This window comes from Pagrus major, chromosome 1 (assembly GCF_040436345.1).
Source record: "Pagrus major chromosome 1, Pma_NU_1.0".
Classification (NCBI taxonomy): domain Eukaryota; kingdom Metazoa; phylum Chordata; class Actinopteri; order Spariformes; family Sparidae; genus Pagrus; species Pagrus major.
The window spans coordinates 10,158,023-10,175,410 of NC_133215.1; the positions used below are offsets into that span (position 1 = coordinate 10,158,023).

Here is a 17,388-nt window from a genome sequence, read left to right on the forward strand (position 1 = left end):
GACACACCATAATAAATAAATCAATATTATATGTTAGTGATTATGTATGACATCACTATATTCATGGATTGGACATCAGTACATTTATCTGATGGATTTAGTCACTAGTTACGTTTTTCATATCCTTCCTGTCCTGTGAACTGTATGTATCTCCAAATGTGGCGATTATGAATTTTTCTGATAGCCTGAAGAATTGAATGTTTCTTTATGGGCATTGCAACATGGGGCTGTCTTTGAACATTTCCCTGAATTTAGTAATCATGTGACTGAAAGCAACACTACAAACCTATCATGATCTTAACTAATATGATGCAAGTATGCAAAGTACATTAGTTATATATTATATAAAGTAGTTCAAATAAGCTCAACTTTAAACATCTCCAACAGAAAATGCACCGTACACATTAATGCAGCAGAATAATAATCCAGTCAAACACTGACAGAAACCACTGACTGCATAATGAGTACTTTTACTATATTTACATAGTTTTACATGTTTTTGAATGCAGGATGCTGTGTAGTACAAGTGCTTTTGCTGAATTAAAGGATCTGTATAGTCTGCGTTATCACTACAATCGCTAACTGGCAACACTGCTTCTTTATGTATGCGCGCGCTGAACTTAGGTGAACCAGTAAGTCTCTCTGTTCTTCAAACTGTGTCATGTTTGCACTGCTCTGATCGTGTTGTGGGAGTTACTGGTATCACCTCGTCCCGCCTCTACTACAGATCAGACAATAGAGAGCTACGTCTGAGATCACCAGTCTGATTTTTCAGCGGAGCAGCTGAGGTTTAAAGTGACAGTGTCAAATTACACACACAGAAAAGACATTTTCTATTTTAACTCCCACTCTTGATGGCAGTTTTTGTTCGTATTGAGTTGACGTGAAGTACTGTATCTACGTTATTAGATAGGTAATACCGTCTACGAGATCAAAATAACACAGTGTCATTATAGTATCGACACAGGTGATCCTAAATAATGTGATCCCACTTCACTTCTACTCCACAACATGCATTTTCATGTCAGCATGTCACCTAAAACCAACTGTGTCAGCCATTAAACACACCTGCTGAATGCATCCAAGTAATCCTAGCTCACATGGGACTCTTCTCTTATGTAAACAAGATACATCCGAGCCCTAGTATCGGATCAAAACAGGCACAGACCTGCCTCCGCCATGAATAAACTCCAAACACAAAGAGCAGTACGTGTCCTCCTTCACTAATTAAACACTGTGTTGTGCGAGATGTATCAGAGCAGCGGTCTTACCTGAGACGAAAGAGGAAACTCGGCTGGCAGGAGGAAACGCGTACCATGTTGGTGACGGTTGTGACATCACAGCCCGTTGAACCTGTTCTTCTCTGGAATTGGAAACATTTTGTTTCCCACAGACTGACCAAACCCTCTTTACCTGTTTCCCTTGTTCAAACTCACCGCATTCAGGTTTTACAGTCAACTGTTTCCAAACTGCCGACTCATTCTCTGTTGGCACTTGTTTATAGTTCAGCAGTATTTATTACCAAGACTATGTAACATAATAGCTGTAGTATTTGCTGAGCATACACGTAATCTTTTATATACCAAGAAATAAAAAAAATAATCAAGTATGTAAATGTAAAAGTAGTTAGTGGTTAACTATGCCGTAACAGAATTAAAACCATGGACACTCTTTTGTTTATGGTGCCCGATCTCATAAGAATTTTGCTTTTAGATGTTTTATTTCAGGAAGTGCATGAAACCCATGATCAGAATAAAATACGTTAGTCCACTTTTTGCTGGGGATCCTTTGGAAACCACCACTCATCCTCATCTTCATCCTCCGCCGCTAGACGGGGTGAAATGACACAGCAAAAAACTGGAATGTCACAGGACTGTTGCCAAGTTTGAACGATTTACAGCCCTTCTCTACAGCGGTGCGCACTTGGTTTCACTATGCTCTGTAGATAATACCTAGCATAGCATATAATGCTAATGGCTAGGCAACCTAGGTTTGAATTTAGTGTCAACTACAACTACAGATAACACATTTTGTAGTGCTCGTGGTCGTAAAAGGTTATCAGCTGTGACAGTGTCGGCAGGTAATGTTTTCACCTTGTGAGTGTGTGTGTGTGTGTCATCATGACAAAATTTGTTCCTGGAGGCACCTGTCTGTCTGATTTTTGGCAGTGTGATAGCGTCGCAACTGTGTGTAATGCGGCCATTAAACTTTACAGGTGTGTAGTTGAGATCAAAATGACAGCTGAGTCCAAAGATGGGCGTTGTGGTTATGTTTTCTGTTTTTCTTTCTTTTTTTATATTATTTCCTTCTTTCTTTCTTTCTCTTTTTTCTGTTTTCTCTTTCTTTCCTTCCTTCTTTCTTTCTTTCTGTTTTTCTTTGATTTCCTTTTTTCTTTCTTTCTTTCTTTCTTTCTTTCTCCTTTTTTCTGTTTTCGCTTTCTTTCTTTCTTTCTTTCTTTTTGTTATATTATTTCTTTCTTTCTTTCTCTTTTTTCTGTTTTCTCTTTCTTTCTTTCATTTTGTTATATTATTTCTTTCTTTCTTTCTTTCTCTTTTTTCTGTTTTCTCTTTCTTTCCCTCTTTCTTTCTGTTTTTCTTTGATTTCCTTTTTTCTTTCTTTCTTTCTTTCTTTCTTTCTTTCTTTCTTTCTTTCTTTCTTTCTTTCTCTCAGCTTCACTGCCATTTAATTCTCTTCACCATTAACAAAAAATGCTTCCTTCTCTGCATATTTTAATCTTTAATCTGATCTATGAAGTTCTGATTATGTCACTTTTCATGGCAAATGTATCATAAGCATGTTGGCTGATTTAATTCATCACATACACGTCTTGCATGATGAAATTATTTGTTTTATTTGTTTTTCATCACACTGGAAAAGTCAGTAAGAGTCTAAGATAGCACATGTAAATCCATGAGACATTTAGAAAAATTACATGAAAATAAGTTAAATTTGTCCGCAGGGACCATGATGTTAGAAAATCACATTTGAATCAAATCAGTTATCAAATATAAACAGTCATGAGTACACAACATCTCAATGTTTGTAACCTAAATTAATTTTATTAATAAAAATCGGAAGATGCTAAGTTGATCCTGATTGGCCAGAAACCAAAGTGACATCACAGCTCATCTTTAGATCTGTTGGTCGGTACCTCTGCAGGCTCGTCAGTCTCCTGAAAGACAGAACAATTGAAATGGGCGAGTGGAGTAGATTTATATTTATGAGAAATATATACATAGCAGCATAAAAAACACAAACCTCGCTATCATCTTCCTCGCCGTCCTCATCATCCTCATCATCCTCATCATCCTCATCATCCTCGTCATCCTCGTCATCCTCATCATCCTCGTCATCCTCGTCATCCTCATCATCCTTCTCCATTTCCTCCTTAGGCAGCACTCCTCCAGCATCCAGGAACTTAGAGAAGGTCTCCAGATCCCTCTTCCAGCTGTAGTCGACCACCTGCAGGACAGCAAAGGAAGAGACGGAGAGAAAATAGAAAATGTGATGGCGGACGGGATGTGTTGAATAATGAATATGTAAGGGCAACACATGTGAGTGTAGGTACCTCTTTGCCACCAGCTGGGAAGTATTTAAGTGTCGGGAATCCCTCAACAGCAACAGACTCCACCTCGTTGGCCGTGGAGTCCATCTTAGCGATGATGATGTCATCATTGTCGGCGTACTTTTCACCCAACTGCTCCCAGATGGGGGCCAGTTCCTTACAGTGTCCACACCATGGAGCATCTACACACACAATCAAACAACACTGTTAGATCACAGATTCAAACTGTCTTACTGCCTTTGAACTTTGTTCTTCTTCTACTACAGATCGATGGTTGTGTGATTGTTAAAGTTGATTGTGTTGAAGGTAACACAATCCTGTACATGGTTGATATAACACCATCTTTGTGGCTGTTCCTCGTGGTTAAGGATGATGTCTTTGTTTGATTTGCGCTAGGCTCAAGAGTCCAATCTTGGCTTTGAAAACTCTTCAGCATTTGGGACACGTACTGTAGGTCCAGATGGGAGATTGAGCTTTGGTTGTTTTTGTGATTCTGCGCATCTGTTGGCTTCAAAAAGTTTCTGTTCCTCTTCAGATTTCTCAGTTGCTGATGTCAGTGTTGCCTTTCTTCATGTTGGCTTTGACGTCTTTGAAACTCTTCCATCGTTGCCTCTTTTACATTTTGATTTGTTTTGACAGACATTCGTCGTTCATCCGTCTCGGTTTGTTTTTGATGATGTAAGCTTCGGTGCTTGTTGTTATCACATCATTCATTGCGCTGACGTTGGTTCTTGGACAGCTGGTATTTAAGATGTTTCGAAGGAAGTGTTGATGGAACTTTTCAATTGTGTTCAGACGTCGTCGGTATGTCGTCCAGGTTTCTGATGCATACCGGACCTTTGGGATCACCGCTGCTTTGTACAGTAACATCATGGTGATTGATTGATGGCCTTTGGCTGATGGGGCATTTATGTTTATTTTGAAACGCTTTTGTGTTTTTAGTGACAGGTTGGAAACACCAGAGCTTTCAGACAAAGCTTCCTAGTCATAATTATGATGTAAATGTTGGTAGTAACAATATTTGTAAGTTGGAAACTGGCAATATCAGTGTTTCCTGTTTGACTACCAACAAAATAAATGACAAATAAAACCAAAAATTCCCTTCCAGCAAAGAATTGCATTGTAAGATTTTAACAAATGTTGCGATGAGTTCACGCTGTGCACGATACAGCCGTTGTTCCATTCTTGGTGGATTTTTTAATGTGCAGCTCAATGTCGCTGTCACTGGATGCCATGTGTCTGTGTTGAGTGGCTGCCAAGGTTGATGAAGGCTTACATAATATAAGCCTGTCTGAGAACAGGCCCTGGAGAGATGGCGAGAGCGGTTTGCTGCTGATGAAGGCAGAGAGAAACTTTTTGTTGAGACAGTGATGGACAAAATAAATAATAACCCTCATCCCTGAAGTATCTCGGATTAGTTTTCGTCCGCGTCTGTTTGCCAAGAGGAATGAACTCAAACTAACACTGTGCTCAGTGCATGACAAGAGAACTGGGTCGGACCAAACCAGACAATCGACTGAGCGATGCTTTGCAGGGGTCCTATGCAGTGGGTTTTTGCATGCCTGTGCATATTCCACATTTTCAAACAATGCGGATGCTGATAAGTGGAGAAAATGGAGATCTTTGAGGAGCTGCTGGGAGCTAAACTGAAGTACAGGCAAGAGAAACCTGCTGTAAAGCCTCAAACATTTCCTCGTAAAGATTTTAGTCGCAGTCATTGTTTAATTTGATGAGTTTGTGAACATTCACATGATTCAACACATCATTCAGGACAAAAGCAAAACATTTTATGGTGTGAAATTGTTCGAAAATGAAGACGGGAAATTCAAAATTAACCATTTGATTGAGTTTGATGATAAAAGATGAGCTGATGGTGGGCAAACTGACTTACAGAACTCCACAAAGACGTTTTTGGTCGGGTCCAAAGCGACAGACTCGAAATTCTTCCCCACCAGGACTTTGACTGGTCCCTTGTTCCAGTCCTCTGGGATCTCCTCAGTGCGATAATAGGGCTGCACCACAAAATAAGACAAGTTAATAGGTTTAACGCTGCTGTATGTCTGAATATGAAACACAAGTGTGTGTGTTACCTTGGCAGCGCCATCCACAACCTCCTGGCACAGCTGTGTCAGTGACTCTGTCGTGAGATCCGCAGCAGTGATGGTGAACTTCTTTCCCGTGTCCATGTCGATGATGCGCGTGGTGGGTGCGTCGCTTGCAGACACGCCGAAGTAAGTCAGCACATGAGAAATGGATTCTGTCACGTCGACCGTGACAAACAGCATCTACGGAAAACACACACAAACAAGACATAAAAAAAAAAGACAATGAAGGTTGAATGAAGGTTTATGTTTCTGTCTCACTGACACACACACACACACACACACACACACACACACACACACACACACACACCAGACTGTTACCTTGCCCTTGAACTCCTTGGCAACAGTCCTGGATTCTTCCACCAGGGCGGCCTGACCCTCCACAGAGGAGTTGATGAACAGCAGGCAGTGCAGGTGGATGCTGGAGGCGAAGATCATATCTGCGGTCTGAAAACACAAACATACAGCGTCATTTGAATGTATCTTTACATTTTATATTAATTTTTCTGATCGTGTGTGTGTTTGTTTGTTACCTCCTGGTTGAATGGGATGATCAGCTCGAGGCTGTTCTCCTTGATGAATGTGGTGACCTGTTTCTTGTCCAGCGTCCCATCTTCTGACAATGCAAAGTCTGCTCTGCCGTCATCGAACTACACAAACACACACAGTTACGGAATGTAACTAAGTACATTTACTCAAGTATAATTGTGAGGCACTTGTGTCCATTTTCTGCTACTTTATACTTCCACTCCACTACATTTTGGAGGCAAATATTGTACTTTTTAGCAAATAACAGCCAATAAATAGGATGTAGCCACGCACGGATTATAAGACAATGGGACTCGTTAAAGTCCACCACCAATCCTACGCAGGATCAAGACACCCAGACTGAAACAGGCAGTTAGAAAACCTGTTTATAGACGTCAGCATCAGCAAAATATCCTTACCTTTTCTATCCTTGTGGGGACATTTGGTCCTTTAGCATAAGCTTCCTGTATGCACTATCTCAAGGCGCTAGATGGCAGCAAAGCTAACATCATCATGACTTCTTGTGTCTTGGCTTGGCCTTTTTTTTATAAAACACTGGACTCTTAGCCTTTCAGTTAGCATCATAACGTGTTCGTACCTTTTTGAAGAGCACCACTGTGTTGGCTTTTACTTCATACTTCTGGAAAACCTCAGGACTCGCTGACACAGCAAACTCAGAGTCAGTCAGATCGTAGGACACTTCCTTGAAGGCCTTGGCCGCCTCACTTTCCAGATCCTAATTTAAATATCAATCAAAATATAAGTTTTAATAGAAATATAGATATGTGATTTTAAGATATGTGAGTAAGGATGGATAGACATACATCAAAGAATCCGACAACAGCGATCTTATGAGAATCGATGAACTGAGCTGCAGAGTCTGCAGAGTCGAGCACCGGAGCCCCGGGGCCCGTACGACGCTTCATCCACTGGATCATTCCCTCGACCGACCTCTTACCTGGAAACACACAAACGCAAACAAATGAAGCCAGTTCAGAGTCGTTTCATGTGTCGACATGTAAGATCAACAGAAAACAAAGGTCACAGTGTGGCTCAAAACCAGGTCATCATCAAATATGCCTATGCAAAAATATGGTGATTCAGACAAATAAACTGAGGTATGAAAGAACAGTTAACACATTCAACTGTGAACATTTAGGGTGAACACACACACTAACACACACAACACTGTGCACATTGTACACACTAAGCATGGAAATGACTGTTAATGTCGTGTTTGGGTTTACTGATATGGCAATAGCTTATAGGTACATGAGTAAAACTGCATGAAAGGAAAAGTTGGACATTTTGAAAAAAATACTAGAGTTACATAAGAAAATTGATGCCACTGTTAATGTCTGCAATTAATGATCAAGCTACAGCCAGGAGATAGTTAGCCTAGCTTCGCCTTAGCTTAGCTTAGAGGACTCAAAGCTGGGGGAAACAGGTAGTATGGCTCTCTTCAAAACTATGTGTATGTAATGGTTAGCTAATTTGGGAAATTCTCTTAATTCTTATTGATAGTTAAGCTATATGAGAAGACTGATACCACTCTCATGTCTGTATGCTAAATATGAAGCTATGTGTCAGCAGCTGGTTAGCTTAGTGTAGCATACAGATTGAACATGAGGAGCATGGCTCTCTCCAGCAGTTCATTTGATTATTAAAGGAATAATTTAATGTTTTGGGAAATGTCTTTTGATGTTAAATGTGTAGCTACTGCCAACATCCAGTTAGCTTAGCTTAGCTTAGCTTATCTTAACTTAACGTACAGATTGGAAACGGGGGAAAAAGCTGGCCTGGCTCTATCTATTGTTCATAAATACATATATAAGCGAGTCTGAAGCTCACTAAATAACACGCTTTAAGTTAAAATGACATCCTGTGGGCCACACGAGGCTAGGTTCTGGACTACTTCTTTGTTAATTGTTATTTATTGTATTCTGGGTGATGCTACAGGCATGAGGGTGGTTTCCTTAAAAGCTGATAAAAGAAAAGCGAGGGTTTGCACACATAACAGACACAAAAATGCTGTTGGTACAATCAAATAACCTAAGGCATAAAAAGATGGTGGACAGGTTCAGCAGGGAACAGGTAAGGTAAACACACACACACACAGACACACACACACACACACACACAGAGACACACACTCTAGGTTCAGACTCTCAGACCTAGATGACGTAGGCACATGTAATTGTGAACCTGAGAGCTGGATTGCAGCTTTGACCAGTGTAGCCAGTAGTGACATTATGTGTGTGTGTGTGTGTGTGTGTGTGTGTGTGTTTACCAGTGAAGTCAACAGGCTGCTTGCGGTCTCCGTTCATGAACAGTTTCAGAGTCGGGAAGCTTTCTATGTCAAACTCATCAGCCAGCTCCTTCTCCTCTATGACGTCCACTTTGGCCAAACGCATCGCCGATTCCTCCGTCTTCAGCTTCCCAGCAGCCTCTGCGTAAACTGGCTCCAGCTGTTTACAGTGGCCACACCAGGGAGCATCTACACACAAACACACACACAGATAGTGAATGTCTTTACACGGCATGTGAATGAGTGGACGTGTCCACAGGCCTCTCCACGGGCCTCTGCTCTGTCCAGTTTTGTGTTGCTATCAGCAGCACATGCAAAGATACACATGGAAATAAGTTGCTGATAGCAGCAGTGGCAGTTGGGCTCAATCTTCATCCCCTTTGCTCGCAGTGCTGAGGTCATCTGTGGGAGAGTTGCACCAGGAGAACATCTGGACAGCAAAAGGCCACGTGTGCGCACGTTTGAATGATAACGCCTCAGTGCTGTTTAACAGGAAGCAGTGCTGAAATACTGAAACGATTTTACATTTAGACCGTGATAAAAAATTCTGAACTCAAGGTCCACTTAGGGAGCCTTTTCCTGGAGCTTTTGGTTCCATCCAACGGCCTTCTTCAGCTTCATTTCAGTATTTGTGACCCCAAAGTCAAAAACTAACCCTTATGTTCATCTTACTCTTTAGATTTTGTGTTAATTCCATCATATCTGCATTGCTTCTTCAGGAGTGAACACATTTTATATGACAACCGGTTAAATGACGATCCATTTCAGCCCGACATATGTCGTCACTGATGTAATCTGCACGAACAAACAACACAAATGTCTTAAAATTCACGACTACTCACAGAATTCGACCAGCATGAACTGATTTTCGCTGAGAGCCCTGTCAAAGTTGTTGATGTGGAGAACCATCACGTCTTTCTCCTCTTCTATCTCTGTTGTTTTCTCTTTCTCTGGTGCATCTTCCTCCTTCTCCTCCTCCTCTCCTGCCTTTACTGAAATGTCTTCTTCTAACGTCTCCTCTGGTGTTTCCGTCTCTGTGTCGTCGGCCCGGATGCAGGAGGCCCACAGCAGCAGGCCCAGCAGAGTTATGGACAAAAGCGTGCGCGTCCTCATGTTGTGCGTTTTCTGTCCCAGCCGCTCTGGTACCTCCGCTCAGGTGTAGGAACCCACAATGCATGTGTCACTGAAAGTTTGCACTTTTTATGTATCTAAGATGGGAGAGTGTGTGTCGAAATGTTACTGGCCTTCCCGCTCATCCAATCACGCTGCACGCCTGCTGGGGACTCTTCCCGGTCTTAACCAATCAGATGTTGCCCTGTAGATACAGAATTGGGAGAAACGGGCCGATCCCACTGTTAAGACTTCAGCATTGTACACGTCTTAATCTCTCTCTACACCTTTATTCTTCTTTGTCTTTATTCTTTTCCTCAGTTTGTCTTCAGTTTCCAGCCCACCAGATGGTAGCACGTACATGTGTATGCTTCTTTAATGTTTCCCTCGTCTCTCTCTGGGCCTTATCAGACCCTCATTTACCTAAAAACAGTGATAGCACAACAGCTATGAAGATTTCTAGCTCTCTGTTCTCCACTCTTCACAGTTATATAGCTATTTCTGTTTACTCAAACTACAGCAAACACTCCCTCCGCCCTCCCAATCCCCTTTAAACATCCCATCTAAACCACAGTTTAACTGAAAAGAGATCGAGGCCCGAGGGCCCTGTAGAGATGAGTCGTCTGTTGGCCGACAGATGGTTGGTTACATGTTTGAAAGGGTCAGTTTACCCAAATTAACAGTGTGTTTTGGTTTTACTGAGAGGTTTTCAGATGTCTGCGACTCAAAAACAAATTTAGTCAGATTAATTTTATTTGTGCTGCTCAAAACATTGAAAAATAGTTGACAAAATAGTCTCATCGCAAAGGTTGAAGTTGCTGCATTCAGTTGCGTCGCCTGTTTTCCCTCAGCAGATGGAGTTTGTCCAGTTGATGTGGAAATGTAGATAGAGACTTTTTCCCCTCTATGTTGGCTTTGTACAGTTGAGGGTGAAAAAAGTCCTTTTAGTATCTGATATGGAGCCTTTTTTAATTTCTTGAAAGTTCAACAAACAAACAAACAACAAAACCCAAATCAACTTGTGTCCAGCAGTTAAACTTGTGAAATGAAACATATATGCATGTTCATATATTCTGGGATTTTTGACGATGGAGAAGGAAAAAGGATAGAAAATTCTTCAAAAAACACGTCAGACCAACATTAGAGAGTTTTATATATACATTAGTAAAAATGGGGCAAAGATCTCAAACAGTAGTGAATAAAGTTCACTGTAAGGTCTGTAAGGACACTGTTTCTGTAAAGACAAGTTGCTGTTCAATTATTTAACAATATCAAAACCTGAGTAAACTAAAACAACCCTGTCTGCATGACCACCAGGGATAAGAAAGAAAATACGTTTTTGTTATTTAGGTGAACTGACCCTTTAAAACAAAACGTCACATAAATGACAGTTAAAAAACTGTGAACAACACATATTGAATTGTTTTTTCTTTTTTATTAAACTTTTTCAAGCATCTATCAAAGTTAAAAATAACATGAACAAAGTGTGTTTCCTCTCCAGCTGGCTGCTGTGTTCAATGCTGCATGTGTGTGTGCTCTGTCAGTGTGTGTGTGAGCTCCGGGTTCGGATCCCAGTTCGCCAACAAGTCGCTGAAGTCCGGCTGAGTGCTGTCGAGGCCGTGCGTGTTGTGTGGGAGCGTGTTGTAGTGCACGTGTGTGTGAGCGTCTGTGTGTGTGCCGTCATGTGAGGGCGTCTCACTGCCTGTGTGAGCGGCGTCCGGTGTGTTGCTGAAACCGACCAGAGAACAGCAGGGGATCGGCTCGGTCCAGAAACTGAGCGGGAGGTGCCGCTTGATCATCGGCCGGCTGCGGCCCTGACTCGGGCCCCTGTGGTCGAACAGTTCAGCCAGGGGCCCCAAACCGCTGACTCCTTGACCGTCAGCACAAGTCACAGAGCTGCTTTCCTGCTCCTCTGGACTTCCTGCTCTTGCGATTTTCAGCAGGTCGTCGTAGTAACGCAGTCGCCCGCTGGTTGTGACGGAGACTGAGTCGCTGTAGATGTCGCAAGCTTCTTGATCGCCAGAGCAGCGACCAAAATACCGCTGGACGTCTCGGCTGATGAGATCTGCAAACCTCAGCAGCTGCTTGGTCACATCCAAAGCGTAGTGGGCGGGGTTCAAAAAAACCTCCTCTAGACATTCCTCCTCTTCCTCCTGAGTCTCAGATTCTTCATCCTCTTCCTCCTCCTCCTCGACTTCTCTCTCTTCCTCGTCTTCTCTCTTCTCTGGCTTCTCCTCCAGCATCTCCCCTTCGTCTTCCTTGCACGGAGAGCGCTGGAAAATCAGGGGGAAGTAGGCTGGAGTCGGGGTCTGGACGAGGAAGTTTCTGATGATGCCTGCTGCCATGTTGGCTCACTGGAGGAGACAGTTTCACAAGAAGTCAGAGTTGAATAGAAAAGCAATCAAAGCAAAGGATTTGAAATAGGCTGGAAAGTTTTTATTACCAAGTGAAGCGAAATTAGCCGCCAGGTTCAGGAGAATCGCTGTTGAAGTCCGAGGAAAGGTCTGTCCTGGGTCATGGATGGATCTGCGTGTGTGTGTGCATATGTAATCCAGCAGCGTCAGGATTGTCACTGTATATATACCTCAGCACGCGGCTGCAGACGTGAGCGTCTCCCGGCGGATGAGGCAGCTTCCAGAACAAATATTTGCGTGCCGGATTGGCCAAACACACCTTGTTTACTTTATCACTGGGCAACCAGGGAGGGGGTCTGAGGCTAATGGATCCTCTGCTAGGGGATGATGGAGAGCTGCTGCACACACACACAGACACACACATATCATTGCTTTTTTTTCCGTCCCTGTTATCAGGCTAGTTAAAGGATAAAAGAGCATGAAATCAAATCACATGCTGTTTTGACTTCTAAAGGGGAACACTCTGAACCCACATCAGCAGACTGAGATACAAACCTCTCCTCAAAAAACATGACGTACTTGTGCTGTTTTTCAAAGCAACAGTTGACCCAAAAATGGAAATTAAGTCAGGGCAATTTTCCACCAAACATTTCTGGAGCTGAACATAAAACGTTGGAGTATTCTTCTAAACAGCTGAAGTAGCTGGAGACTTTAGAATAAGAACATAAAATGGCTCCATACAGCTCATCGGCATCCCAAATTGATTTGAAAAAGACGTTATTTACATCAACCAAAGGTTTAAATGACGTCTTTTTAAATCAATTTGGGATGTTGGGGCTTCAGGAGACTTGGATTACACCCGGCGAGTTGTTTGGAAACCAAAAACGTGACCTTGATGGTTCGTTTTGCCCAAATATCCTAATGAATCATTTAACTACCCTCTTCCTTCAGACAGAAAACATCTTCTGACAGTGCTGGACAGCTTTCTAATACTCTGCTGAAAAAAAAGAAACTTGTTACTAATTTCTTAGGAACTTTTCTGTCAAAAGGACTTTCAGTTTTTTATCTAATGTGGCCCAAAGAGTTTTTAAATCGCTGCACATAAAAATATGCAAGTGTATTTTATAAGCAAATGTGATTTTTTTTTCAAATATAAAGACTAAACTTTCCAACAATAAACAAATATAAAACCCAAACCCACATAATCGAGTGCAGAGTTACCAAAATGTCTCAAAAAGAGCTAATTGTAATTCAAGTTAGTATCAGATTTCCTTTATATTATATTTATATTCTTCATATTTTCAGTTACATTGTTAGTACCGTAACACCTCATGTGTTTCCCACGTTAACATTTTTTTTCTGGTTGTTTATATGTGACTTTTATTTCATTAACTTTACTTTGATAGTCTGAAATGTTTAAAAATAAGAGCCTGTTTTATATAATTTCATCAGATGATAATATTTCAGACATTTTGTGCGGTTTTATGTCCTTTTGTCTTTCCTCGGCTCAATATTTATCAGTTCTCTGTTGCTTTTGAGATAAAGTCAAGCCTGTTTACTTTAAAACTAAACTAATCTAAACTAAAACCAGCTCACAGCATGTTACTGTACAGATAACACGAATGTGTCAGTGCCTGTATATAACATGTGCCGATCATAAAAACAATAATTTAATGATTTTAAGTCTCACAGATTAAGCCGTGCACTTCACCGGATTTTACTGACCTTTACAGACATCTGTAACTCTGTAAATATGTGCATGTGCTTCTGTTTATATGTGCATGTTGAGCATTAATGTGTGTTTGTGTGTTAGTGTGTGTGTGTGTGTGTTATCAGGACAGCCTGACTCCCCTGGCCTGCCTGTCATCAGTATCCAGGCTTCTGTGTTGATTTTAGGACTAAAGATCAATAGCCGCAATATGTCAGCTCTCAAGAGCCTGACAATGAATTACACACGCTTTTAGGCACACAAGCACATGGACACACACAAAAACACACACACACTCACATGGATTTGCCTTTCATGTGAAATTCATCCATAATTTTAGAGTCTACGGAGGCTGTGTGACGTAATTAACACACACATACAAAAATATCTGTTAAAAGTAGATGTAAGAAGAGTTTTTCCGTGCTTATATTTCATATAATTATCATTTCATCTGGTAGTTATAATGATTAGCTCCTCTGACATGATGGTTAATGCATACAAACAAGAAAAATGTGTTTAATGTCATCAGACAAGTGGTAAAGTCAGCTTTTGTGTTATAATACAAACGTTCACACTACATGTATTTAATGACATTAATTGACTTCTTTTTGACACCTAAACCAGCCTCGGTTACAGCATGAGGGCTCGTGCAGCTGTAAGTCGTCCCAGTTTTAGAAACACTGCTCAGAAAAACACTGAATTACAAGTCCAGAGTTTCTTCTACGTCGTTTCTGTCGTCATTCTCAGATCTTTCGATCGCTGATCTCAAGCTTTGCCAGAACCTGGCGATCTGATCGTCATCATCAGGCCACTCCAGGTACGTCCTGGAGTTCATGACTCTCCGCAGCTTACAGAACTTTTTGGGGATCGTCTCTTTGTCGATGGGCTCCAACAGAATCAGCACGGCCGCGTCGTCGTTTCGGTCAAACAGTCTGAAATGGGTGTAGTCCAGCTCGTACTTGCACCATTCGCTGTTGACGAAATGCTGAGAGAGGACGAACAGAGTTCTGTGACTCTTCTCGATGGCGTCCATGATGTTGTCCAAGATCCAGCCTCCAGGAAGGAAGTCTCTCTTGTGGAGGCAGAGCCGGAGAGGAGGCTCGGTCTGCTCGAGCTCCGGGACCAGATGTGCTTCCACCCAACCGGAGTCCATCTCGCTGTAAGACACAAAGGCGTCGTACTCCAGCTCTCCCTTCTTTAACTTGGGCTTCCTCTTAGCCTTCAGCCAGGCCCAGGTCATCCTCATGTACCACAGAACGCTGAATTTGTGACACAAACCAACAACGAGCAGAATCACTGCCAGGATGGCTGCACATAGGACGGACAAGGCCAAAGCCGTGTGACACTCGAACACTGACAACCTCGCGTCGGTCACACTCTTTCCTCTCACGGCGTCGGGGGAGTCGCAGACGTACGACTTGATCTCATCTCCGATCGCGACTCTATGCTGCGTCAGGTCGCTTGTCATGAACGCTACAAAGTCACATGAACAGACGTACATTTCAGCACCGGCCTCTATGGTTGTGAGGTTATTATAAGCATTTAGATCAGTACTGCTCAGCGTATGTAAGTCGTTGTTTTCAACAAAGAGAAATGAGAGGCGAGGAAATAAACTGCCTGCTGGCAAACTACCGAGCTTGTTTCCAGAGATGTATAACTTTGTGAGAAGCGGTAGCTTGATGTTGAACACGGTCAAGGCGTTGCCTGATACATCGAGGACGCGTAAAGTTTTTGGCAAACAAGCGGTCACTTCTCTCAACAGAGACGATGAAAGGTTTAAAAAGTGGAGCCTTGGCGGCCAGAAACAAATCTCAGGCATTCTATGAATCGCATTTCCACTCATGTCGATGTTTTCGAGCTCGTGTAGTTGAGTGAAGAGCCGGCTGTTGATTGACTGCAGGTAATTCCTGCTGAGATTGAGGGTTCGCAGACTCAAAAAACTACCTTCGCCGTTGCACATCATTTCGCCGAGGGTCTCATCGCTCACCATGTTGTCGCTGAGGTCTATATACTCCAGCTGCGAGAGCGCTTTAGAGGATTCGCAAGGGACGTTGAACACCTTGCAGTTTATCACAGACGCCCTTCTCACCACGTTCATCAGAGGCTGGAGGAAAAAGAGCGCTGGGAAATTGTAGAATTGAGGGATATCGACGTTTATCAAGACAATCTCCTCCAAACCCTCCAAATCATCTGGGATGCTGCCAATTAAACTTAAGAAGAATTTTGTATCTTTAAGTGAAAACTTAGTTATATTCGAGTCTGACATTACTTTAAAAAATGCAAGACAAGCTCCAATTGTAATGTTAACATTTTTAAAAGTAACGTCTGTTGTCCCGCCCTCATTCAGCAGTCTAAATGGGTACATTTGTCGATCTCTGAAGAAACTTGTGTTTGTGAATGTCAGCGTTGTGTTTGGGTGTACAACGTCTGACAGTACCGCTTCTACGAGTGCGTGATTTTTCTTAAATGGACCTTTCAGGGCGAGCGCCACATGTTTAAGGGGCCTAATCCGTCTCAAACTTCCTTCTGCGTAGGTCTGCAGATTCCGTCCATCAAAAACAACCTCCTCGAGTGAACCGAGGCCAGAAAAGTCGCTCTTTCCGACAGACTGAAAGTCAGGTCCTCCAAAATGTAGGGTCTTTAATCTCTTCAGTGGCTGGAAAAGGTTACCTTGACCCAACATTTCATAGCGGTTCCCCAAAAGATTCAAGCGCTGAAGAGAAACGAGGCTCTTAAACCACTCTGCAGACAAACTATCCAGTTTGTTTGAGGACAAGTCCAGTTCGACCAAATTAGTCAGCGGGACAAACGCCTGCTCCTGGATCGTTTGGATCACGTTGTTGTTCATGATCAGTGACTGTAAACTGGCATATGCCACGAAGTCGTCTTTCATTATCGTCGACAGGTCGTTGAACGAGAGGTCGAGCTTGGTGATGAGCTTTGAAGGGGCTGCAGGGACTTCCCTCAGGTTTTGTTTGGAGCAGTCGCAGGAAGTTTGCTCACAGCGGTGACACTGCGGTCTGGAGAGTGAGAAGCTGCGATTGGTTAGCAGGAGGACAAACGTGAGAAGTGTCAGGTTTGTCATCTCGATACCCTATAAAACACAAAAGAAAAGGAAAAGCCAACCATTAGCAGCTACAGTGAACATTTCGCTTTTAAAAAGTGTGAATAACGTCTTTTCAAATCAATTTTGTGACTTTCAGTAACGTGATGTACACCACCTCAGCTTTATGGAGCCATTTTATGTTTGTTTTGGTTTTTCTCGGTTGTGTTTTGACATTTTTAAAACAAGTCCCCATCTGCTTCAGTTGTTTAGGAGAATGGTGCAACGCTGTTTTGCTGCGAAGCTCCAGAAATTTAATACAAATACAAACTTTGTATTAATTCTCGTACTGTATATCCAATTTTTGCTCACATGTAATTTTCAAATATAGTATCAGTATTAGTAGGTTGTAACCGTTGCTGTTCACGTACAGTGAGCAAAGTTAGAATGATGTTATAAATTAGCATTAACCTTGAAAACAAGTCAAGTAGAGCTGTAGTTCAGTGGTTTTAGGAAATGTACCGGGGCAGCAACACGTCCAGGACAAAAATCACACCTTCTTTGTAGCGTCCATGTTATCTCCTCATTAAGACTTCCAAACTGGAGAATAGCAACGAGAAGCTCGTGAAAACACTTTGATACCTGACAAGATGTGTGATTGATGACA

General features: G+C 42.2%; 3 protein-coding genes across 3 annotated transcripts; all 3 read right to left on the reverse strand.

Annotated features, from left to right (window-relative positions):
- Positions 1 to 2,827: 2,827 nt before the first annotated feature.
- pdia2 (protein disulfide isomerase family A, member 2) lies at positions 2,828 to 9,683 on the reverse strand. Its single transcript, XM_073464304.1, has 11 exons — positions 9,349 to 9,683; positions 8,489 to 8,695; positions 7,023 to 7,156; positions 6,797 to 6,934; positions 6,204 to 6,320; positions 5,992 to 6,117; positions 5,656 to 5,850; positions 5,457 to 5,577; positions 3,569 to 3,747; positions 3,259 to 3,462; positions 2,828 to 3,172 (listed from the first exon to the last, which is right to left on the reverse strand). The coding sequence occupies exons 1-11, from the start codon at positions 9,617 to 9,619 to the stop codon at positions 3,119 to 3,121; spliced, it is 1,746 nt and encodes a 581-aa protein (XP_073320405.1). The 5' UTR covers positions 9,620 to 9,683; the 3' UTR covers positions 2,828 to 3,118.
- A 1,447-nt stretch (positions 9,684 to 11,130) lies between these two features.
- On the reverse strand, positions 11,131 to 12,141 carry LOC141006262 (uncharacterized). Its single transcript, XM_073478452.1, has 2 exons — positions 12,060 to 12,141; positions 11,131 to 11,970 (listed from the first exon to the last, which is right to left on the reverse strand). Exon 2 carries the CDS (start codon positions 11,959 to 11,961, stop codon positions 11,131 to 11,133), a length of 831 nt encoding a protein of 276 aa, XP_073334553.1. The 5' UTR covers positions 11,962 to 11,970; positions 12,060 to 12,141.
- Positions 12,142 to 14,232: 2,091 nt separating this feature from the next.
- On the reverse strand, positions 14,233 to 16,763 carry LOC140998937 (toll-like receptor 2). Its single transcript, XM_073469332.1, has 2 exons — positions 16,151 to 16,763; positions 14,233 to 15,907 (listed from the first exon to the last, which is right to left on the reverse strand). The coding sequence occupies exons 1-2, from the start codon at positions 16,761 to 16,763 to the stop codon at positions 14,379 to 14,381; spliced, it is 2,142 nt and encodes a 713-aa protein (XP_073325433.1). The 3' UTR covers positions 14,233 to 14,378.
- Between the last annotated feature and the right edge of the window lie 625 nt (positions 16,764 to 17,388).

Coding starts and splice junctions, on each gene's coding strand:
- pdia2 (XM_073464304.1), bottom strand. CDS start 9,619: ATGAGGACGCGCACGCTTTTGTCCATAACTCTGCTGGGCCTGCTGCTG. Junction 5,578..5,655: donor TTGTGGATGGCGCTGCCAAG/GTAACACACACA, acceptor TTTGTGGTGCAG/CCCTATTATCGCACTGAGGA. Junction 3,173..3,258: donor GCGAGGAAGATGATAGCGAG/GTTTGTGTTTTT, acceptor TCTGTCTTTCAG/GAGACTGACGAGCCTGCAGA.
- LOC140998937 (XM_073469332.1), bottom strand. CDS start 16,763: ATGACAAACCTGACACTTCTCACGTTTGTCCTCCTGCTAACCAATCGC. Junction 15,908..16,150: donor TGTGGCGCTCGCCCTGAAAG/GTCCATTTAAGA, acceptor TTTCACTTAAAG/ATACAAAATTCTTCTTAAGT.
- LOC141006262 (XM_073478452.1), bottom strand. CDS start 11,961: ATGGCAGCAGGCATCATCAGAAACTTCCTCGTCCAGACCCCGACTCCA.